Source organism: Rhamphochromis longiceps, linkage group LG20 (assembly GCF_057381845.1).
Source record: "Rhamphochromis longiceps isolate RC_006_pf linkage group LG20, R_longiceps_female_GT1.1, whole genome shotgun sequence".
Lineage (NCBI taxonomy): Eukaryota > Metazoa > Chordata > Actinopteri > Cichliformes > Cichlidae > Rhamphochromis > Rhamphochromis longiceps.
The window spans coordinates 5,815,158-5,840,540 of NC_140576.1; the positions used below are offsets into that span (position 1 = coordinate 5,815,158).

A 25,383-nucleotide genomic window follows, 5' to 3' on the forward strand; every position below is an offset into this window, starting at 1 on the left:
TAATTGAGCTGGCCTACATTTTTAATCCTTTGAAAGATGGATGATGTAACAGTTTCTGTTACCATCTGGTAGGGGCTTAAATCTCTAAAAGTAGAAAAGGGTCCTGATCCTGTTGACAATACACAGTTCACGTTTAAAAGGTTCTGCTTGCCTGCTGGGAGTGCTGGAAGGAATAATTTAGTTGGTGATCGAGCCAGATTAAGTTTCTTAATCCCCAAGGGATGCTTTTTTTTTTATGTAAGTGAAAGGATTTCCACTGATGCAAGATGCAACGTTATATAACAGATTGCAAGGCCTGCAAACGAAACAAAGTGTATTGAATGTGTGTCCTGAAGACGGAACATGGTGCTGCCTAGATTCTTTGCTGCTTATAGAGCCACAAGGGTAACACAGTGTTTAATGAAGAGTGAAATAGCTGTATTTATGACCGCAATCTAGGATGTATTTCCCTTGTATCGCGGTGCCTGTGATTTCTGAGCAGATTCACGTCTGTAATTGCATACGACATGCCTCCTTCATGGAGATAACCCTGACCGGAGTTGTCTTTAGGTTGTCCATCAGGGCAATATCTTTTGAGTCTTTCAGGGAATTTCTTCAAGTTTTATCATAAAGTTTAATTTGTACTCAAGTATGAAGTTCCTAGATTTTGTGGCCAAAGCTCAAGGTCTCTGTGACCCCACTTTATCCTATTCTTAGAAGCACTTGCAGCGAATTTCATCACATCTGTGACAGATGTTTCCTTAAACTCAAGCATGAATTGATTAGAATGGGGTTCTCGGAGATCAAGGTGTCTGTCAAGTTATTTAAGTATGTGCAGCTTCCTCGCTTGAAATAGACTGATGCGTTTACCCAAAGGTCACCTTCCCCTGTGCTTATACAAACCAGCAATCTCACACATACAATCACTAAGCCTAAATAATGGAGCCACATGTAAATGGCAGCCCACCTGTGGCATAAAGGCAATGCTACGTAAGCTAGCGGCGCAGTGATTTTGAGCAGTCTTCTCAAACAGTCTTAGTTAACAATGACTTTCCTTACAGCCTGTCTTCCTGGGCTTTGCACCATTTCTGCACCATTCTGTGCAGCAGTAACAGCTTATCTTAGCAGTGTAAATCTTAGCAATTTATTGATGCTGTATAGCTCTCCTTTTTTATGGTCTGGGCACAAAGCAGACCTTCGCTTCCACCTGGCTTGCTTTCCTGTCTGACCTTAAAAAAAAGCCGCCAAGAATGAATTTTCTAATTACTTTTTCACACAGACGTGTAATTGAATATGTCGATGGAGTGAATAGCCTTAATAGTTCAATGTCACTGTGACATCATACTGTTCTGCAAAACTGTGACCGTAATTTCATATTTATGAGGCAACTAGTTACACTAATCACTACATGTTTTCTCTGCCAATATAACTGGAAACCCATGGAACAGTTTCATACTTTCTCACAGTCCTTTCTTTGTGCTGCCACTTTTGAAAAAAAGTGAGGACACAGTCTCACAGCTTCTCTGAGCTTCTAAGATTTCCGTGTCTTTCTTTTGTTTGCTCCTCTTATTTCCATCAGCTCTGTGGCTTCTTCACTGCTTTTGACAAGGGTGAAAATTAAGACTTTCTTTTTTTTTTTCTTTTTTTTTCTTTTTGCAGAAGAAAGGCCATGTGCACTTAACAGTTGTACTTGTCAAGAGACACCAGCGGTGAGAAATAGGCTCCTTTGATGTTTATCGCTCCTTAAATGTCATGCATCACACGCTGTTAGGGTTTTACTCAATGATTCTTCTCTGAGAACAGAGATTGGAGGGGAGGCAAGAAAAGACGCAGACAAAATGAGAGAAGATGACGGTTTCACAGCAGTGGTCATCGCAGTTAGTTATTTATTTGGTTTCCTCATTGGTAACTTGCAATTCATCGTCTGCAAGATAGTTGAACACTTATTATGTAGCAACTAGATAGAAAGAATTTATACTGATGAGTAACCCATCTTTCTACAGTTGAAATAATTTTTTAGTCGCTCTGTTTTTTCATTCTTCAACAGAAAATCATACAGTATAAAACTATTTACTGTAGTGTGAAGCTGTAATTACATAGCATATTATTTATTGCATCAAAAACAACTAAATGTTAATGGCAGTGCTAAAAAGTAAATAAATGGGCTGAGAAATGGTAACACAGTATAATATTTTTATAGCTTGACATCAAACTTATTACCTGGCTAGACTCATACATGGTAGTGATGCCAAACTCCACTGAATGTACTAATCTGGAACTTTAACCAGGAAACACTAATCCGCCCTTTTTCAATCTTTTCTCCAACATTAACAAGATTTAAAAAAAAAAACAGTCATCTTGGCAAGGCACATCATTATGTTATGGCTTTGCATCACATATACTATTGTGTTAGCTAATAGGATTTTATCTTACCTCGACATTTCATCTTAGTCTTCCAGAAGTTTAAAGATGCTCTTTGTTGTCAAAATGCAAAATGGGTGACACATTTGTTGCCAGCATCACATGTGACATTTGTTACTGCAATCCTAAATCCAGGTGTGAGGTGGTAGGTGCAATTTCTCTGACAATAAAAACTCTGTTATGCCTTTTGTCTAATGGCTGGGGAAAAAAATTGAGCTGCAGTTCTGACAGAGTAGTTTCACTTTTTAGTTTCTCTATAATTTCCTCTTGTTCATTACAATGGGTCACAATGAAAGAGTTAGCCCAAAAATGCAAATTCATATCCAATTTCATGGATCTGAAAACACTCCAAATAGCCTGAACCCTGCCACGGAGAAGCAAAAGGAGGTGCAGTGTGATGGGCTTGATAAGATGATGCACGTGGTGCCGAACAGCTTGGGTTGTCAGGCATTGTTGGCTTTTAGTGCGTCTAGCTCATTTATGCCCCGCTATACACCAAAGGAATACTGATCAGGACAGACTCACTCCCAGTGTGAGCTGAGCACCTCTGTTTTTTTTTTCCTAATGTATGAGCCCAGAAATTTTTGAAACATAGTATTATAAATAAATAGAATATATTTATATATCCACCATACTTGCAACAGTTACAGCCTTGCAACTATTTTCTTAACAATGTGAATGCAGTAAGTAGTTCTTTTTTTAGCGTTGTGTAGCCGGTAAATTAAATCACAGTTAGATTGACAAGAAAAGTGACACACTAGTGCGTTTCGAACATTTCACATCTTCTTTCAGAAAAAGAAATTTAAACTGCTTTACAAAGGAGAAAGAGTTTTGCACCTACATTTTATAGTGATCGGGACATTACCATAAAATGTTATTTTTAATTTTCATCATTACTTTTAGAGAATTTAGGGGGGAAAAGTTCCTAAAGGTACATTATTACTTGCTGTGCTCTAATAAAGCCCTACGACGTGGGAGAATAAAGATTTCGAAAAGTTGTATTATAGGAACTATAAGGAAAACGGCTCATTTTGTTTAATATCATTGCAAGTCCACAGGGTGTTATAATTTTTATAATTATAATATTTCTTATCTTTAATAATGTGTGATTCCTCACACTATTAACTGCATCAAATCATTCAAAGTATTTGCAAATGAAGTTGCTGTGATACACTGTCCAGTCCAGCAGTGGTAGTGGCTCTGGCAGGGCATCCAACATCCATTAATTGTACCTTTATCCTCTGAATGATCAGCTGGAGCATATCCTAGCTGACAATGGATGAAAGGCAGGGTGAAGTCAATTACACAGAGACAGACTCACACCTCTGGCCTAAATAGAGCCTAACCTACTGAGCATGTCTGGAAGAATCAACACCCAGAAACACAGGGTACGTGAGTACGTGCAAACAGCACACATAGAGCAGGTTTAAAAGCTCCTGCTCCTGCTGTGAGGCTATCAGAGCAGGTCTAGCTTTAAATGTCATCAGATAGTTGGTTACCTTTCTCACTATAATAATGTAGGAAGTTTAGGTAGATGTAAAAGTTTTGCTCCTTGCTTTTCAGCTTGCTAGCGCTGTCGTCTTAAGAATGATAATCATCCCTACGAGAACCATGGGTGTAAATCATAAAAACTGTTATATCTATCAGGATCCTTCTTTTGCTCGCGGTCAGTCGTTCTTACATTGTGCCATGTTTTGGTATTTAGTATTTATTTATTTATTTATTGTCATTGTCAAGAACAATGAAATTGCGTTTGGGGCTTCCATACAACCCCAAAAAAAGAAGAAAATAATAAATACCCCTTAAAACCCAAGTGTACATATTTAACCCAGTGTGACTCCAATGCAATAAGACAATCCTTAGCAATAATGTTCGTAGAAATTCAGACAAAGACCTGAGAAACATGACAAAATACAACAATGCAACCCATTCAATATTATTGTACTGTGAGATATGATATCAGATATGATAGTTATCTATTTAAGAAAGAGGGGGGGGGGGGGGCAGGAGGGGGAAGAGAATAAAGATATGATGCACCAATGCAGACCAGTTCATTGCTATTAAGAAGTTGGATATGGTTATTGTCCGTGAGAGGGGGGCAGAGAGTTCAGGAGCCTCACAGCCTGTGGATACAGGCTGTTGGCCAGTCTGGATGTTCTGGCCTGTATAGACCTGTACCTTCTCCCTGAGGGCAGCAGATGGAAAAGGTGGAGCGCAGGGTGATGTTGGTCCCGCAGGATACTGTGCACCCTCCTCAGACAGCGAGTGGGGAAGATATTACTGATCTCTGGCAGACTTGTTCCAATAATTCTGCCAGCTTCTTTCACCACCCGCTGGAGTGCTTGCTGATCGGCCTTGGTGCAGCTGGGGAACCACACTAGAAATCCATACGTCAGAACGCTGCTGATGGCACAGTTGTAGAAGTTCAACATCAGAGATCTGGGAATGTGTGCGCTCCGCAGTCTCCTCAGGTAGTAGAGGCGCTGTTGGGCCTTCCGTACAACTGAGGTGATATGGTTGCCCCAGGACAGGTCCTCGGTCACAGTTACCCCCAAGAATTTAAAACTGCTCACCCTCTCCACCGCCTCACTGCCAATGAAGAGAGGCAGATGGTTGTTATGACCCCTCTTCCGGAAATCTACAATGATCTCCTTGGTCTTTTTGGTGTTTAAGACCAAGTTATTGTCGTGGCACCATGACTCTAGTTGTTGCACCTCTGTCCTATAGTTTGTCTCATCATTGTTGGATATAAGTCCGAGCACTGTAGTGTCATCTGCAAACTTAACAATGAGATTGGACGCGCAGGAGGAAATACAGTCATGAGTGAAGAGAGTGTATAGCAGAGGGCTCAGAACACACCCCTGAGGGGCACCGGTGTTGACCACAAGGGTGGAAGAGGTGTTCTTACCCACTCTGACACTCTGTCTACGGTTAGTGAGGAAGTCCACAATCCAGTTGCACAGAGAGGAGTTAAGTCCCAGTTGGTGGAGTTTGGGACGGAGTTTGTATGGCCGGATGGTATTAAAAGCCGAGCTGTAGTCTACAAAGAGGAGCCGTGCATAGGTGTTCCTGTGTTCCAAGTGCTTCAGTAATGTGTGCAGCACTGTGGCGATCGCATCCTCGGTTGACCGGTTCTCCCTGTATGCAAACTGGTGCGAGTCCAGGGATGGTGGAAAAGCAGCTCTGATGTGTTTAATGACCAGTCTCTCCAGGCATTTGGCAGGAATGGGGGTGAGTGCCACAGGTCTGAAATCGTTCAGACATGTGACATTTGACTGTTTTGGGATGGGAACGATGGTTGCTGCTTTGAAACAGGATGGTACCAGTGAACAGGACAACGAGGTGTTATATATAGAGGTGAAGACGTCCGCCAGGTCCGCAGCACAGTCTTTTAGCACCCGGCCCAGCACTCCATCCGGCCCGGCCGCCTTCCTTGTGTTAATGCTCCGGAACACACGCCTCAGCTCATGAGTGCTCAGGACCGGAGCAGGGTCGGTTGAGGGGAGAGGGGACAGGACAGGGTCGGTGTTCTCCCTGTCAAAACGGGCATAAAAGAGATTTAGATCCTCAGCCAGAGTAGAACTGTCGGCTGAGGGTGATGGTGTTCTTCTTTTGTAGTCCGTGATAGCCCTGATGCCCTCCCAGACCTGCCTTGGGTTTGTGTTGTTCTCAAACCTGGCCTCGATACGCCTCCTGTGCTGCTGCTTGGCAGTCTTGATGCCTCTTCTCAGGTTGGCCCTGGCAGCACTGTATGCCTCCTGGTCCCCGGATTTGAAAGCGTTGTTCCTTGTTCGAATAAGTTGTTGAACTCCGTGTGTCATCCAGGGTGGATTATTAGGGAACACACGGAATTGTTTCCAAGTTGTTACATTGTCCACACAGAAACAGATGTAGTCCAAGACAGTGGAGGTGTAACTGTCCAATGCGACACGATTGTCAGTGTCCTGCACCTTGAATACATCCCAGTCTGTGCAGTGGAAACAGTCCTGAAGCATCGGAATAGCATCCTGCGGCCATGTTCTCACGGTTTTGGTTGTAATCCCAGTGCTCTTGATCTTTTGTGTGTATATTGGGTGTAGCAGAAGGGAGAGATGGTCTGACAGAACACTTTGAAAATGTCTGCTGTGAAAAAAGGCTTCATGTCTGCACTCATGTAGGTGTTGAACTCCACATGACTTTCATGTCCTGTTCATGATGGATTGTAATCACGTCCATTTAAAAAAATCACTACATCACTAAAATTTTCATTTGTCCAGTTCCTGCACTAAAAAAACCCCCTAATAACTCTTGTGTGCATTCCTACATCCTGAAACAAGATTAACTAACCTTGAGTCTCCTAAACAAATGCCTTTGCTAATGCAACAGGCATGTTTTCATTCTGACACTAGCCATTATCTCATTGTATAGTCTGAGAAAAAAGCATGCCTGTGAAGTTGTGTTGTTCAGATTCTACTAAATCTCAATATATTCAGTGAAGCCGATAAAATTAGATGAAACTTGTATTTTCGGATCAGCCAGAAACGGTCATTTTTCCAGGCTTACCAGTGTTTTAAATTGCAATGGTCTTAAAAGTTTCGTTTCTGTTCAGTGTGAAATAGATAATAGATGTGAAGAAGAAGAGATTCAGTGAAATTATATCTTATAGTTATTATTTTGTTATGGATTTTTACAGTGATTACTAGCATGAATTATTATTTTTATATAATATGACAGTGTGTACTGCATAATATAATATAATATAATATAATATAATATAATATAATATTTTCTAGATTGCCTCAGCAGCTTGTGGTAGTATTTATGTCTTGGATGACCAGAAAGAACCTAAATGTTGTTGCATGTAATTGTCAACCATAGCTCATCCTGAGTTTAAGATGGTCACGAAGCATCCATTAAACCTGTCTGTTCCAAATGAAAAAAAAAAGTTATGATCTGCTAATTAATTTGTGAAAGCCATACAGGAGATTTTCATAAAATCATTTGTGAACCGAAACAAAAGCTCTCAGTTGTGATAACATTCTGCTGGATGCAATTTTTCCATTAGTCACAAGGTCTGAAAAGATCACGCTCTGCTTTTATTTTGCGAACGCTCATCCTACTGTGCTCGCACACAGGAGGTGTCAGTTTTGTATTCTTTCGCCCTGTTTTTGAATTCAGTCTTGATTATGTCATTATATGGCAGCTGCGTATTTGGCTGCTACGCCTGCGATATCTCCAAGAGCCGCAGCAGGCAAGAAAAGGCAAAGTGTTCAAGGATTGCTGTCTCTATTTGCTTTCTCTCAGCAGGTTGTCAACAAGTAATCGGCCTCCATACAAATGATGTTTCAGTCTTAGTCATTTAATTGTTGCTGGTCTGTGTGCAGTGGATGAAACACAGAAAGTGATAACAATACGCCGTTCCAATTAAATTCACTCATGTGTGACTTATACTTGAAGAATTGCTTTCTGCTCCAGTCAGAAGTGTTTAGGACTTTATAGAACCATGTCTGCATTTATGCAAAACTACCACCAGTATTTCACAGCAGGCATGCATATCATATAACACCGTTAAACTCTGGTCACTTGCCGTGCGCTAACTAGATATGAAATTATTGAGCAACCACATATATGAGTTGCAGTGCATTTCTTTATTTTAGCTCTATAAACACCCAGACTTGTTGTGTTTGTGTGCTTATGGCTTTCATGAAAAATGAAATGATTACTTTTGCTTTATTGCTTTTGTGTTGTGGTAAACAGACTTGGAGAATTTCAAGACTCAGAGAAGAAGTCCAGTGAGGGTTCGTGAAGGTCAAGGAGTGGTCTTGCTCTGTGGCCCTCCCCCCCACTCTGGAGGTAAGATGGACTGCTCTCAATGTTTTTTCCATTTCATTTCATTTTCTTTAAATATCCTTTAATATCCTCCTTACATAAATCTGTTTTTTTTTTCGTTTTTTTTACTAGAAACGTAGAAATACTGTGGTATCATCTCTCTGATTCCTTATCTTCTCCTTTACTTGAACAAAGTGGAAGTAGTGTTTGCGTTCTCCAGCTCAGATCCCCTGTCTGTTTGTCTGTGTTTTTAAAGTCAGCGAAGTGAGTTATTTTTACTTTGGGACACTCTGGTCTGTCAGCCTGATTTTCAATGGGGGCGAGGAAAATCTTTGGCATACAGACTGGAGAGGCTGACTGCGGCTGGGGTCCCGCCAGGCTGAGTAATTGAGCCTCTCTCTGAAGATACCTTGCTGGCTTCACATCATCTGCTTTCATCTATGACATTATCAATGCGAGCTAGCATCCAGTGCTATTAACTCCTACACACTGGTCTTAAGATTGACTTTTGCCAGTAAGGCTGAATGTAATTATCCACTGCGTGGATGTAATGTTAGTGCACATGACAGAGGGTTTTACTGTAAATATAATAGTATTGTCCTGCTGCCAGTCACAGGTTAGTTAAAAATTAAATTGTGAAACAGAGGAGAGGTTTCAGGCTTATTTCGCAATACACATTAAGTCAGCTGATCAAGTTGTTTCACTAACTCATCTACATGAGGCATTTCGTAGCAGGTATAGAAGATGTGGCAGTTGTCTGGCTTGAAATGTAATCTCCACATTTTGACTTTTTTCTCAAAGTAGTATTTCAACTTTAATCTCGAAATTTCAACTCTATTCCCCAAATGAACACTGTTTATGGCCCTAATACTCTGTAGTACAAGTACGCCAAGTTTTACATCCAGATGAAGTTGCAAGTCCTTAATTTTGGGACTGGAATGAAAGACGTTGTTAAGGTGTTGGTTTTTAGACGATAACCCTCATTTATGCTACTGGGGCGTTAAACCTGCAGAACAAATGGAGCTATTTTGTCTCATTCATTTGCAAACTGAAGAGAAGGCCTATATTTGTTGTGCTATGTTTTGTGTTTGAAATGAGATGTCTCACCTTGTCGTAACAAGACAAGTTAAAATAATGAGCCATATGCACACAACTGGCAGACTTGAAATGTAATAGCTCTTTTACAGACAAGTACTCTAAGGTGTCCACAAGCCAAAATACACATTCTGAACAGCAGCATTGTCTGGAGTGTTGAGCTGTAATAGCAGTGTCATGACGGTGTCCAAAAATATTTTGGAAAAAACTGGGCACAGAAATCTTAATCCAGTAGTTTATGCATTATGTAGAAGACAGCAGCGCTTGTTTAATCAGGAAGATATGCATATTTGTCTCGAGTTTCAGCTACAGCACCATCTGTAGTAAAATCACCTGCCCAATGTCTCACTGTGAGTGCTTTGACTACCTTTTGTGGGCAGTCTTCTCTTTGGGTAAGAGGACAAAAATGAGGTTTTAATTAATCCTGACTGACGTCTCCTTGTACTGATTGTATGTACAGTCACCTAATCAAAAAGACATTTACATTCATTTACTTAAAAAAAGGTATCGATATGAGTCACATACAGAAGTATAGACTTCAAGCTTTAATTCATGGGGCTTTACAAAAAACTTGCATTAGCTATTTAGGAATTACAGTCATTTTTGGTTACAGACCACATTCATACAAATTCAAATTTAATTGGACTATTGCCTGACAAGCAATTTCATGGCCAGGTGAGGTCTGGTCCCTTTCACTGGTATTTCATGACAAATGAGCACATTCAAAGTATTGAATTTGTATTTTATAACTTTTCACTGTAATTTTAAATATTAGACCTAAAGAGCTGGCAGAACAAGTGAGGGAGGCAATTATTTGGCTTAAAAGAAACCCCACAAGATGGGAAAATAAAACTTTGGGAGTGACTAAATCAACAGAATGTTTTACATTCTTAAAAATAATAAACAAACCTCAGTAACATCTAAAAGCCTTAGGTAGCACAGAATAGGAAGTCCAGATTAGTATTAAATCAGTTCATCTATCTATCTATCTATCTATCTATCTATCTATCTATCTATCTATCTATCTATCTATCTATCTATCTATCTATCTATCTATCTATCTATCTATCTATATATATATATATATATATATATATATATATATATATATATATATATATATATAAAATTATGTCTGCACTGAAAGTCTGCACTTGAACCATACAATAATTATAATACATAATCCAGCTTTATTTACATTAACAGCAGCTGAGACTGAGAGTTTCACTCTCACAATATGCGAGATACGTGAGAAATCTTACAATATGTGCACCTTTTAAAAGCTTTTGGAACTTGGTAATTTTTCTTCGCATGCGTAGAGTGTTACTCTTTTAGTTTCACAGCTTTCGTAAAAAAATAGATATATGTATGTTATGCCTTATTTTTATTACGAGTGAAGAAATACATTGTTTTTACTTTTAACTAACAGATGGTGAAATCAGCAGGGGTTTCTGTACTGTACTCTGTACTACTTCTGTACTCATCTTTGTGACTCCGCTCCCATTTATCACCAGGGTACCATTTCATTTGAATTAGAATCCGAAATGTAACATCTCTGATTATAAACTCCTCTGCATGACATTCAGAAGGTTCTCTAGTCTTCTGATGTTTCACTTTGTTCAAGAACTCCAGCTGCTTTGTTGTGACTGTGATCTCGGATCTTGTGACAACATCATTTTTCATAGATGTTTGCTAAGATGAGTGCCAGCATGTTTGGCTAAAAAAAATTACTAAATCATTGGAGATATGGTGGTGGTGATGTGGGGGGTTCCTTCAGGCAAATGTAAATAGATTTATTCTGTGATTCTATTCAATAATTCATGTTGATATTGTATGTCAATTTTTCCCACATGCAATCTTTTTTAGATAAACTCCACACGCCTTTCTTACTCTTTCCTACGTGACGCCCATCATTTGGGACTGGAGTCCTGAAGCGATTGTTGTCAGTGTGTTACATTGTACCAAGCCCATATCTGTCACATCCAGTCTCATACAGAGTCTTTACCTACTTTTAAAAAGGAATGATAAGTAGATGCACAGCAATGGCATGACCCATTTTTTTAAATTAAGCTAAATGCAGTCTACCTACCTACCTACCTACAAATTCCCTTTGCATGGGCCCCAGCCATACAGCCCTAGGAATCCGCTGATGATGATCTGGCAACCCTCAGTCACCAGGGGAAATGTGTATTCCCTAAGGGGTTGGTGACCAGTTGCTGGAGGCTGATGGCAGCTGCCATGTGAAATAGGTTGCAAAAAGGGGCTAAACAGAGGTACAAGACGGAGCACCACTACACAAAAACTTGTTTGCCTCGGCATACTGCAACATGTAGTTGAATGATAATTGTGGCAAACAAGAGAAACTACTTTCTGGTGCAGCCTCCGAGAGCCTCAGTCTATAAATGGCATGGATAAATAACAAAGCAACATAGCTCACGAAATAATTAGCAGTCACTAAGTGAGAGATAGTAAGGCTTTTATGTACAACAGTTAACAAGCCAAGTACTGGGATACACTAACCACTAATGCATTAACACAACACATAACATGAGGCTTTCAGGCAAGCTGCCCACTCTAAATCACAGCTACCCTGAATAGTGTGGTGTGGGCTATCATTTAATGAAGTGAGTGACGACATGGAGCAAGCCTGAGTACTGGGGCAGCAGTCTATTCAGTCTGGGTGGAAGGTTGGATGAAGGAAGGAGTAGGCGGAACAACTGGCTGAATAGGAACCAAGTGGAGACACCAATTCAGCACACACGCTATTTTTTTTACTGAACAAAACAGGCTTTATTAGAATAATTGGTGAAGAAGTGCACACACCCAAGGCTGCACCAGCTAAAGTAATTATCGTGGTTTTATAAACATGTCAAATGGATGAGCACATTTTTTATGTTAACATTTGTTTTGCCTATTTATTAATTCCTCAACAACTAACTGCAACAAAGAACCTGCTGGATAAAAGCCATTAAACATTTCTTGAAAAGTTTCTATTTTGAATATAATAATACTCCAAAATAATGTTGAAGTAACTCGTAACTCTTGCTAGAACAGGCATCTTTCAAGTAAACAGAAATTAATTTTTTGGTTTTCTGATAAATTTCTAAACTGCTGCTGAATGAAATAAACACAATCAAATAGAATGCGGGACATGTCTTGTGATAATGTGAAACAGAGGGATCTCCAAAAAATCCAATTTTCATATTAAGTGCTTTCAGACTGTCACAACATAATTTTATAGTGGTGTAATTGCTATACTTGGTCAAATTCATTTCAGCTGGGCCAGTTTGTTTCTCTGCTGTTTTCTTTGCATTTGTCCAAACCAGTAATGTACAAATAGACTGATAGCCGTTCTAGAGGCCTTGCCCAGTGCCTGTTATACTCTATTTTCTGGCAACGTTTTGTCAAATTCAGCTGTCATCATGGATAATAGCGATTGACGGAGATGTTAAGATGTGCTATAGGATGAATCACCTTCAGTTTTATGACATATTCGCTGAAAGGGTAGCTCACAGTATGCATGAATGCTTACACATTCATACATATCCACACACGCCCACACATTCTCATCTTGGTTCGGCTGCTCATTTTCACTGCATGGCTATATTGTACCTGATCTAGCTGTTCAAATTAGATTAGGTTCACTGGAGAAATTTGGTTTGATCTTGTCAAATATATATATATAAAAAAAGATTATTTAGAATAAAAGAAACAAAAACTTGAAAATTGGTAAGGTCTGAAAAATGAATATGCAAAGACATATAATGGGATGCTCTATGGCTCTGTGGCTGTATTGTTTTTCATCTGATACAGAAAATCCTGACTGGCATTTAAATAGACTGCCATAGTGTTGGAAAGTAAGGCATGTTCTCATAAAGGGTGACAGGACATAATTCACGATCAGCAAAAAATGTGGTCTTGGACACGGATCTGCCTCATCTCTCCTGTAAAGGATTTCAGTGCCCCATGCATGATTCAGGAAGCCATTATTTCACTTTAACGACGCCTCGAAACCCTTCAGACCGCAGCAGGAAGTAGTGTGGTGCAGCCAGGATGTTCTAAAGCTGAAAGAGAGTGTTGATGCACGTTTCGAAATGATCGAAATATTGTCAAGTGTCCAAGAGGGGCTCCGACATAATTCTTTCCCTGTGCTGTACTGTATTAGCATTAGACGTCACTCTGTATCATCTTTTGCTTTGAGACAGTTTGAATGGCTGTTCTGGTTAGTCCAGGACCTACTGCATCTGACCTCCTTTCCCTAATGGAAATGGGCCTTTCAGATTTACTCAAGGCCACTCACTTGTTTTGTCAACCCAGTGCATCTCGTCCAAAACAGAGGGGGCTCGCTGGCTAGTAACAGCCCACATTGCTTGCAGGGATTTTTCCCGTGTGCATGACCTAAGCCTTTTCAGTGAGCTTTTGTATTATGAATACAGAGAGGAAGCCATGGTTGATGGTTGTTTCTGTTGAGGTAAAAGATTTGTGAGAGTAAACTTTGACACAAAGTTGAGCATGTACTTTTCTTTGATATAATACACACTTGTGCAAAAACCCACTCTTGATTCAGTATGTCCTTGGCCTGTCATGTTCCATTTCTCTTTCCTCTTCTCAGATCATTAAGGGGGAATTGATGCTGCCTGTTCATTATACAAAGGCTAAATGGAAACAAAATGAAAATCTGCCACTCACTGTCAGTCATGATTGCATTATTCCATTACTGCCCATCCATAGTAGGCTCTTAAGTCAAATCATAAGATACAGCCAATGGTGCTTTCCAATTTCTATTTCCTGCTTCCTTTTCTCACCATAAATCTTTAACTAACCAATTAGTAATCTCTTATTTGCTGTTCACTGTGTCACGCTTTGCATCTACAGAGGGTATTGTTTCAAAAACAGACATTAAATATACATGGAAATGCCTGGATGAGAGCTGGCATGTATTATTTATGAGAGAGGAGGATATTTCAATGATTCCCTTTGCGGTTTGAATGGATAGAGCTAGAATTTATGTTTGGTAAGTCATAGAGGCTAGGAGATGCCTTAAAAGTGAAGTGCTATGGCTATAATTAAATGATTAGTTCAATGTTATGGGAAATACACCTCTTTGCTTTCTGGCAAAGAGTTATGAGAGAAGAACAATCCCACTCTTAAATATAAGCGTACAGTCAGAAGGTTGTTAGCTTAGCTTTGCTAAATAATTCAAAATACAAGTTCAATTCAATTCTATTCAGTTCAATTTTATTTTTATTTATATAGCACCAAATCACAACAGCAGTCGCCTCAATTGTAAGGTAACGACCCTGTAATATTAGAGAGAAACCTCAACAATCAAACAACCCCCTCCGAATAAGCACTTGGCGACAGTGGGAAGGAAAAACTCCCTTTTAAGAGGAAGAAACCTACAGAAGAACCAGTTGGGGGCAGTACTTGTTTTTGTCTGAATCAAGTTTTTTAAAAATATGCACTTGTCCATATTTCTGTTATTCACTAATTACTGACTATTTCATGTATTTAATTTTTTGAAACATGAGGTAATATGTATGGTGGTAACAAATTCCATGTACATTATACAGTATGCTCAAAAGGTAAATCCAAAGAAGAAGCCACACACCAAGGCCAAAAAAAGAGGGTGCTTACACGCATGATTTTACATACTGTAAAAATTATTTCTCATATTGGAGTTCTGGGCATCACTGACACATTCTTGGAGAGAAAGGTGTGATTGAAATATGTGGTCCAAGTTTCAATCTGCAGTTGTGTTGATCACAAGGTCAGGCTGTCCTTTACTCCTCCAATGCATATAAAAATCTGCTCTGTGCTTGGTAAAAAGGGAACACCTTCACATGCTCATTATACAGGAACTCAAACAAAAACTCACTTACAGGGTCACAGGAAAGAGGCTGGCATAATTACAGGGAATATAAAACAGACTAAGTTAGTGTAAACATTTCTAGAAAGGTGTTAGTTAGGAATGTTCTCAGAGGTACTCTGACCAAAGAAGCGACAGATACTACTTTAAAAGTGCCTACAACACACAGTATGAAAACAGATGTGCATTTTTTATAAAGTGCTGAAAGTTGTTTTATGTCTTTGCTTATATTTATTTACCTACATATTAATAGAAATTGGCTCAGCTTTCATCAGTTTCTGTGATGATTGTCTTTGCTGGTTTTCCAACTCCTTAAAAAACTCTTAAGCTTAAAACTCTTGAAATTCTTCCCTTCTCCTGGCAGTTTTTCACCTTAATAACTCTCTTAAGGGCTAAGATGCCATTATCTTTACCTGGATTTCCTAGCTGTGTACAGGGATTTTTTGAAAATGTCATAATTTTAGGATTTTTCTTTGCATTTTACCACTCAGCTCTCAGATTAGGGCCCTACAGGTTGCATCTGGCGAGACGTCAGGCCAGTTTCCTGTGACTAGGAGTTAAAGAAGAGAATGCAGGTGACCAGGGTAGTACGAATAAAATAATCAAAGCTGTTACACACGTTGTCAAGATTATGATCTCTGTATCACTTTGTGATCTGCAAGGTTAGCAGTAATATGCCAAAGCCCACACATCCTCTTGACCCCTAATGAGCAGAAGTGAAGAATACTGAGTCAGTAGATGAGTGTCCGACTCACATCTCAATTATTCCCTGTACTGTAGTGCAGAATCATCACTTAGACAAGTTTTTACCAACAGCCAAGATTGCTTTTGGGACAGGGATGCAATATGGTCCAGAGCAATCTATCCTAGTGTCAATATGTCAAAACACCATCATTCCTTTTTTATAATGTTGCTGATTGTTAGTGGAAAGCCTCTCTGACTGCACTCCATTTGGTTGATAGTACTGGGAGGCTTTTCCAGAAGCTTGTTATCATGGATGATGAATAGTAGACGAGGTGGCACAATACCAAATAACCAAATCTGTAATAAATTGGTTTTATTGGGCGTTGAACTGTTTTTTTATGCAGGAGGTGCAGCTTAAAGTTTGATTTAGGGCCTTCCGTAGCTACATAACAACCACAAGGGGAGATGCTTTTTTTTCTGTGTACATCCACTGTTGCTTAATTGAATTCTTATTGGATTATAAATCCCAGAAAGAAAAGGTTAGTCAAATAAAGAACAGGAAATAAAAATTAAACAGCATACGTAAAATTAAGGATGGTCCACTTACAGTTGAATTTTACTTTAAGCTGGGTTTAAATCGGGAAAACTCACTTATTATGTGTTATTATGGATTCCTATGACAGAATTCTTACTCTCTGAATAGCAAATTATTCATATTCACAGCATCATGACTTCAGATTAGTGGACGTATGAAACTTTTACCATATTGAGGACATTTATTCAACAGTGAGTAAGAGTAATTGCGCTTCAATTATAAATTGTGTTTTTAATCAAGGAAGGCTGGTGCTCAGTCCAATCCACTAATTGCTTTATCCCTGAAGGCATCCACTTACCCTCTGAAGTGACGAGGCTGCTGATGAAGCACACATTATCTGTATATGGGTGTAGGCGATGCTCAAACACAGCATGTGTTTTTCATCTGCTGCTTTTTGATTGCGTTCACAGAACTTAGCTTCACATGGATCTTCAATGAGCACCCCTCGTATGTCACCCAGGACACGCGGCGATTTGTGTCCCAGAAGACGGGCAATCTCTACATCGCGAAAGTGGAACCCTCTGATGTGGGGAATTACACCTGTGTAGTCACCAACACGGTCACCAAAAGCAGCGTTGAAGGTCCACCAACACCTCTGGTCCTGCGCGTTGATGGTATGAAAGAAGCTATTTACTAAAAATACACACAGGGACTGTGTTTTGAGACATGTAAAATTGAGAAAGGCTTTTTTGTTTTTTAATTGACTTTCATTAAAACTTGGCAATTTTCACAGCCAAGTCTGAGAGTGTTTTCAGAGTGTTTTGATATTCTCTGATCTGATTGTTGAAAAGATGGAAACACTATTGTCAAAGTCAGATGAATTTATTTTTATACATTCCAGGCACGGCAACCTCTTTGCACTGTGCATTTCATGATGTTATTTTAGAAAGTGGTAAATGAATCTTTTTTTAAAGTAGTTTTAAAGTTAATCTAGAATGCCTGCACATCTGAAAACTGACCTTTCAAGAACAAACTCTTTATTGTCATTACACAATATTTTCTTCCCATGGTGCATAAAAGCTTAAGTAGCATAAATACAAATATAGAATACAATATACAAATACGATATACTGACATGTATTAAAAAGTGTGTGATACCATTAAGGAATAGGTAAAGTAATTCTGTCACTGTTTAAGGTACATATACTTTTCTCAGCTTGACTAATTTGCACAACGTTACCATCACATAGAAATTAATGTCATTGTTTTTAGATTAAGAGATGATGGCAGGATAAGTAAGAGGTGTTTACAGTGAATATGTAAAAGGAGGTCAGCCCACCTACATAGCAATATATGCACTGTCCTGGGGTCACTCGTTTGTGTCTATATTTTTAACATGTTGTACAAAAACAGTATACATTTTTATTTTATTTAGTTTTCTTTCACAGAATGTGTTTTTGTGTATAATTATACAAATTATATGTGCAACAGTACTTGTTTTGGATGAAAAATACATGAGTGTAATCATTTCTATCATTTATGACTTTGACTTGACTCATTAAGTTAAACGTTTTCACTGTGCATTTATAGAAAATAATTGAAATTTAAATCTACAAGCCAACAAATGCAATCAAAAACATCTCCCAGAGTGAGATGTAGAAGTTCTTAGAGCCCATATACAGCATCATCACATAGTGATCTAAAGTATGTTTTGATTTTCTTTCATTGTGACCTTTTCAGTCCTTAAGCTGAAAGAATCCCCCCTCATATATGTGAGGCATCTCTCCCTTTTTTCTCTCTGTAACTGCAGGTGTGATGGGCGAATATGAGCCAAAGATTGAAGTGCAGTTTCCTGAAGTTGTCCCCGTTGCTAAGAGCTCCACTGTCAAACTGGAATGTTTTGCACTTGGAAAGTACGTCCCGCTGTGAATTGTTACGCCACTTTCATAACTACACACTGAGCTGTTTGCTTTGCCATTGTAAGCTGCATGGTAAGAGCAAAAAAAAAAAAATACTCTTCTTGTTTCACAGACTGTAAAGAAAAGAAACACTCACAACTTCATGTTTCATGTTATTTCTACTTAAAAGCACTTTATTGCTAATATTCATTATTCTTTCTCATATATTAAGTGAAGGTAGATCTCAATAATATACCAAAATACTCATTGGCCATTTTTAGTTTTGCAGCTCTAATATTTGAAAGTTGCTTTCAAAGACATTTTTGAAATGCATAAATTTGTATAATTGAAATTGTGCAAATTCAATAATTGTAGAAAGATTTTTAAATTCTACACGTAATATTTGTACAAGCCTTCTTCATTTTTCTGTCACAAAAAGGTGGCTCCATATCCATATAAGTCAAATAAACAATCAACAACCAATGAATATATTAGCATGGACTGTCACCAGTTTATTATGTTAAACACCAGTGTTGATATATGTTGTTTTTGCGTGTGTGTGTGTATTTTTGTGGTTTTAGCCCTGTGCCAACAATCAGCTGGAAAAAAGTGGATGGAGCCTCCTTTACCAGGAAGGTGGACATAAATAAAGCCAGTGGAGTTTTAGAAATCCCTTACTTCCAGCAGGAGGATGCCGGGATGTACGAATGTGTGGCAGAGAACAGCAGAGGAAAAAACTCGGTGAAAGGAAAGCTGTCTTATTACGGTGAGCAGGAGCGCGGTTTGCCTGTGTTTGATCTCAAACTTACCTTACTTCACACCTCTCAGAGATTAAAAAAATATCTCATGCCTTCAACCTGTCAGTCTTCTTCCTCATATGTCATGTAGTTTCAGAGACTTTTACCAAATCCTTTACCCACTGATTCATAACCTTATTTAAACCTCTTCAGAGGTTCACTGCTCTGAAGTATGATTGAAAATCTTTCGAACAGGAGTGCGCCATTGGCGTGGAGTGTAACAGAAAGTTTTATATGTTGTCATGCAATCTGTGGTTTTTATTAGAGCCTGTATACAACTGCATCATATAGTGGGATGTGGTAGTAAATTAACCTATTACCAGTAGTACAGTTCAGACAAGCTCCTTATTGAGCCAGCAGGTAAGACGGGGCACACAGATTTATACCACCTTTCAGAGAGGCGTGATTTTTCCTTCACCACACTGGACTTATGGACCATATTCTGAAAAAGCTTTTAGCAGTCCTTGATTAAGTATTTTTATGGTTTTTCTCTCCATTATTTTGCAGTTTATGCATTGATGATATCTGCCCACGAGTCCCAATACGGTTGTGCTTGAGTGAAATCATCAAATCCAGATTTTTCTTTCCTGTGAAGGAGGATGTCTTTGATATGATAATAGGGTTTTTTTTTTTTTGCAGGAGCTGTGGGTTAGATGAAATGCTCACAGTACCTGTTGGTAGGCTGAGGACTGAATATGCATTACTCCAAGCAGTAGCATGGCTGACAATGCTTAAAATAAGTAAAATGATCAAGTGTTATGGTCATGTTCTAAACAAGGTAGTGATTTTTCAGCAACTTATAGCTAGAGCGCTGGCCTCTGTGCCTCATCTCAGCTACAGTTGTGGGTAAGTCATGTTTCTCTTTGTAAGATTTAAGTCGTGTCTCATCTCAAAGCCCCACAGATTGACCAGCTGCCAGGTGATAAAAATCAGTAATCTCATTTTAAAGTCCCATAGACAGGGGCTTGTGGGACATCCATCAACTCTGCAGAAGAATAGAAGAATCAATACGGGGATGTGGCGCTAGTGACAACAAAACAGAACGAGCACAGTAACAATAAGGGTCGGCCTCTCTCCTTTCATTCCCCGCTTAATTGTCCTTCTGCAGTTCCAGGGGGTTTTAAGTAATCAGATCATGGTTTACTGCATTCGAATGGGCTCAGTCTCAATCAGATTGACTTTGTGTAGAAGTCACTTGCATGGCTTCTTCCATTCCATTATGTTATCTCAGACAACCTCATTTGTAATGTTGTTAACAGGCTGTCATGCACTCCTGTTTCTATAGTCACACATTTTCAGTACTTTGCACATTTACCATACTAAATGTACTTCCCTCTATCAAAATGATCATTAAAATAACCATTTGATAACAAAATATTATCGGATCTCTACTGAACAGGAAATGCACCCATAGCTACTCATATTGCTTTACAAAGAGTTGTATTCACAGACACAATAGTCCATAAAAGCAGCCATCCTTTCTTCCATATAAAGATTTGTTGTTTGTTTGTCTTTTATGTTATTAAACAGCAGAATTTTTTTTATATGGCAGTAACCCCACCCCTATGCTAAGGTTCATAAAATGCGGTACAACTAATTTATATTGATTGTCTTATTAAATAATCACATTTTGATCTGAAATGACACCATTTATAAAACACTGTATTTTAAATGGAAAATGATTGGCTGAAGTTGCTGTACGTGGGTGAGGAGCTCCTTTGCAAAAAAACCTCCTTGGCACTGAATGTGCTATAGGTGCTAATACTTTATGATATTATTATTATTACATTATTAAAGTAGCACACCTAATCAAGCCTGACTGACTCTCATTGACCCTGGCAGGGTGTCATGCATTTGCGTGGGTGCTTCCTGGGGTCCATAAATCTTATATAAGGTGCTGGCTATTTGTGCGGCAGGAAAACCACCATTATGTCTTTAAATTGATATGACAAGTGTCAAAAAGTCACTTGCCTATGTTACCAACTGCACTGCGGAAAGCAAAGAAGCAGAGAGCCATTGTTAGTGTCAGTGGACCCGCATCTTTTTAAACTTCTACACTTTACCGTGGATGGTCTCACCTATTCACTATTGATTTTTCTCTGTGCTAACCTTATAAAGCATTACTTATTTATATATTTTCCATGTCGAGGTCAGCTTCAAGTTAATTAGGAGTACATTTATGATTTGTGCCCTTGAATGCTTTTTAAAGAAGTAATTGCCGTGCTTGGCTAATTCATAGATTTTTTTTTTCAAATTCCGCTGCTTGAGGTAATGCTAAGGCATGTGTTTAGGTATAAAGTGTTAATTTAAAAAAAAAAATATATATATATATGTGTGTGTGTGTGTGTGTGTGTGTGTATTTTGACTTTCTAGCTGCACCTCACTTTACTGAAAAGCCTCAGGATGTACAGAAGACCATTGATGAGACTCTGGTGTGGGAATGCAAGGCCAGTGGCAAACCAAAACCCTCGTACCGCTGGCTGAAGAATGGAGAGCCTCTGGACCCCATGGAGGTAAAATGGATTTCTTCCTAAACTGAGATTTCTTACATTGCTGCAAAGACACATAAAAAAGCCAATTCCCTCCTCTGTGCAGCACTGGCCCCCACAAAAAAGCACAACAAAAATAGAAAGAAACAAATGAAAAATAAATTAAAATAATACAAAATGGGTAAAAAAAAAAAAGAAAGAAAGAAAAGGATCTTACCTTTGATCACAAAATCAGTCTGAAACAAAGAAGCATCACCTTTTCAGACTGAATTGTCAAATTAACTTTGGCTGAATTGTCAAACACTGAAGATTCTTTGAAACAAGATAATCAAATGATAACTCTACTTTCATGCCAGAAAATCAGTTTAAAATTGTGGTTGTGCAAATCACTTGCTGGCCAAACTCCTCTGCTGTTTCAGGTGGTTGGTTGTAAGACTTTGCAACATAGCAGCAAAAAACAGAACAGTTTAGCTATCCTGCTTTTTTATTTTTTCATCTACACGTTTTAACCACACACATAATAAACATGCACTGTGTGCTTACTTTTCTCCTTAGATTTGGTTCCATAAAAGATGCATTTAATTACCAGCATAAAAACATACTAATTTGTCCTCTCCACCTCTAATCAATACCAAGTAGTACGAAGGTGTGCTTTGAAAACAAGCACATTAAGACTACTGAAAGACTGAAGTATATAGGCTAGTAGTTAAATGGTATTGTTATTGTTAGCAGCATAGCAATATTTCTTTTTCCGTCAACAGCCCTTAACCAGTTCATTGGGTGGAGATGAACGTAATTTAATGTGTAAGATGAAAGATGATAAGATCACAGCAGATTCCTGCAGTAACACGCAGTGCATCTTGGTTAAAGGATGCACTGCGTGTTACTGCGCTGTTTTGCTGGGATTCACTTTGCTTCGAAGCAAATAATGCTTCCAACTCATAGGCTTGTACTTGGCAAGAACATGTCAATTTGAAATGCCTCTATTTGCTTGGGACTAAATTTGGCATCAAACGTGTGTGTGTATGTGCCGGGGGTGGGTGTTTGTATGTGTTTTTCAAAGGAGCCAAAGTGATGCCATTTTCTGCCTGTCATCAACTGGGGACTTTGTCGACAATTTAGCGCTCAATCTCACTCTTATCTGCAACTCTCAATTTTATCATTAAGTCTCTCCTCTCTGGGGAGGGTGAGAAATGCCTTATCATCCAAAGTGCATTTCACATTTAGGCAATTTGCCTTGTTTTGTGTTATTGTGCTGCTGGAGTGAGTGTGCTTTCTGCCTAAAAAGACCAGCTCTAGAGAATCACAGTCACCGATTGTGTCAGAATTTGGGCTGGGTGTAATGGGCTCAAAACTGGACAGTTCCTATTTAGTTTGGACATGCTTTTAAAGGGGGGGCTGGTGGGGTTTTGTTGTCTGGAACTGAGATAGGTACCCCAAATATGTGACACTTTAATTTAAGAGCTTAATGTCAACACACAAGCACCAAGGAAGATTACGTTTTTGCCATTATGACACCAAAGTATTAATCTGCAAAGTCTGTATGAGGAGCAGCTTAAGTCTGAATCTGTAAAAATAGGCAATATTATTTGAAACATTTTATCTCTGAGCCATTTCAAGTTTTATTTATTTGAAAGCCCACACATGCTTAACCACAGGAAGCCCTTATCATTCCACATGTACATTTGCAGCATTGATTAGTAAATAACTGTAAAACTTCCTTTGGCAGGTAGCCAAGGTAACATATTCTCTGTACATGTGGCTATATTAATGAGGTGGGGTGTTACCATTTTCAAAATGCCACCGTCAACCGCGGCAACAGTAAATCAATTTCCAAACCCAAAGGTCAGCAGTGTAGAAGGAGAGGGAGCAGGAGGGGAAGGCCAAGGGGGCCATTTGTTATTCCTCATTAGAATGGATCAGTTCTCTCTCCCTCCTCTCTGTCTCAGCATCCTCGGCGCTTTCTTTCTCTTTCTTAAGCTATCTTTCAAGCTTTTTCCTCCCTCTCCACCTCATTTTCCGTCTGTTCCAAGGGAATTAAATGGCGCAGAGGAGAGCTGTCACTTCAAAATGTCACCCCGGCAAAACAAGAACCCACTCATGCTTGTACTTTTTTCACTACACTACCAGCTCCGCCTTTTAGTTACATACACGAGAGATGGTTTCTCTGCCTACGACCCTCAAAACCTGCTACGTGCCTTCCGCAGTTCTAATGGTGTAGTTGCATACCTGCGACAGTCTAGCTACTATAGGTGAGCGATAGGATCACTACAAGATACAGAGAAAGCAGCAACAAGGTGCCCATGACTTAACTTTTCAGAGCTCAGTTTGATAAAGTGTTCATATCAGACAGGAGTCAAGCATAATTAAAGATGCTGATAAAGTAGACAATGCCACAATTTGTCTTCAGTGCTAAGGAGATTGTGATAGAGCTACCACTAAGTGTCAGGGTACAGAATAGTGCAGAATGGCACCAACCTGTGCTTTTATGGGTTCGTAAGTGCACAGCCCTGGGCTTGTGCACTGTGTAACCTGAAAAGAACCATCTATCATCTATTCAAAATCCTCCCTCTCTTTGTGGTCCTCTCCCTCTCTCTTTATCATTTTCTTTTTTCCTTGAATACACATACATGCACCCAGCCGTAGCCAAATTTATGGGACTGCTTATTTTCCACCTGGAAACTGCTGGATGCATCAACACCCAGGACATCCTCTGGCGGTGGTTTTAGTTGCTAGGTCAGCCATGTCTCTTATCTTGTTACTAGTCGTCAGAAAGAACTCTATTTGAAAGTCCTCTGCGGTGTCACAGACTGACGTTAAGGGACAGTCCTTGTCTTTTCAAGTGCCAGTGCTGTAATGATTCCAGACGACAGACAGACTGACGGCAGGACCCTCTGGACTACTTTGTCAGAGGCATTAAAAGGTCCAGCTACACTCTATGGAAAGATCAAGGGCAAGAACAATGAGTGCTGCCACAATTAAATTGGGGTAACTATAAAACGGGAGAAACAAGAGGTGCCAAACCTTGTAAAGGTCAAACGAGCAGTGGAAAGTGAAGAACTTTGTATCAGTTTTATTACGAAGGTGTTTTTGAAGGTATATGTATTCATTTTAAAACAATTAATAGCATTGTATATCTATATCTATATATATTTATAAACTATGTACTGAGTATTTGGTGGAGTAAAAAAAGAGTCAGCAGCAAGTTTGATGTGCTTGATTTTAATTATTGTTCTGTAATGAATATTAATTAAATCTCTCAATATAGCTCTGCCCAATGTAAATCTTTTCAGTCTAGCACTTTTACTGTATCATATACTTGTTAAAATACAAATTTTACCGTTAGAGACGTGCTGTCAAGTTCTCCTCGGTTTCAGTAAAACACCAGTTGAAGTGCAGAGTACGTGGAGTACCAGAATACCATCTACAAAGATGGTGGTCCTGATTAGATGCGAACCTTGGAGTGTACTGGGGCATATTTTGCACCTGAGGCAAGAACCTTCAGTTGCTTCCTCGAATATTCTCTAAACTTGTTTGTTGTCTGGCTGTTGAGCAGTTTTCATTTCAGATCATTTTAAGTATTTGATGCATGCATGTGTGTCTTTCTGTCTCCAACAGGACAGAGTTCAGGTGAATAATGGAGTTCTGACAATCAGCAGCTTGAACCTGGCTGACATTGGCATGTTCCAGTGCGTGGCAGAGAACAAGCACGGTCGAATCTTTACCAATGCCGAGCTGAGAGTTGTAGGTAAGACCAAAGATAGAAAGCTGTTCATTTGTCTAAATTAACAAAACAGAATTTAACCCA

The 25,383-nt window shown here is 39.1% G+C and overlaps 1 protein-coding gene across 1 annotated transcript in view; it reads left to right on the top strand.

Annotated features, from left to right (window-relative positions):
• cntn3a.1 (contactin 3a, tandem duplicate 1) overlaps nucleotides 1-25,383 on the top strand; it is a 91,773-nt gene that overhangs the window by 41,522 nt on the left and 24,868 nt on the right. The window contains exons 5-10 of the mRNA XM_085393419.1: nucleotides 8,137-8,232; nucleotides 16,862-17,065; nucleotides 18,202-18,304; nucleotides 18,871-19,055; nucleotides 21,460-21,599; nucleotides 25,194-25,323. Coding sequence (XP_085249545.1) covers nucleotides 8,137-8,232; nucleotides 16,862-17,065; nucleotides 18,202-18,304; nucleotides 18,871-19,055; nucleotides 21,460-21,599; nucleotides 25,194-25,323 — 858 coding nt within the window. The remainder of the gene's footprint in view (nucleotides 1-8,136; nucleotides 8,233-16,861; nucleotides 17,066-18,201; nucleotides 18,305-18,870; nucleotides 19,056-21,459; nucleotides 21,600-25,193; nucleotides 25,324-25,383) is intronic.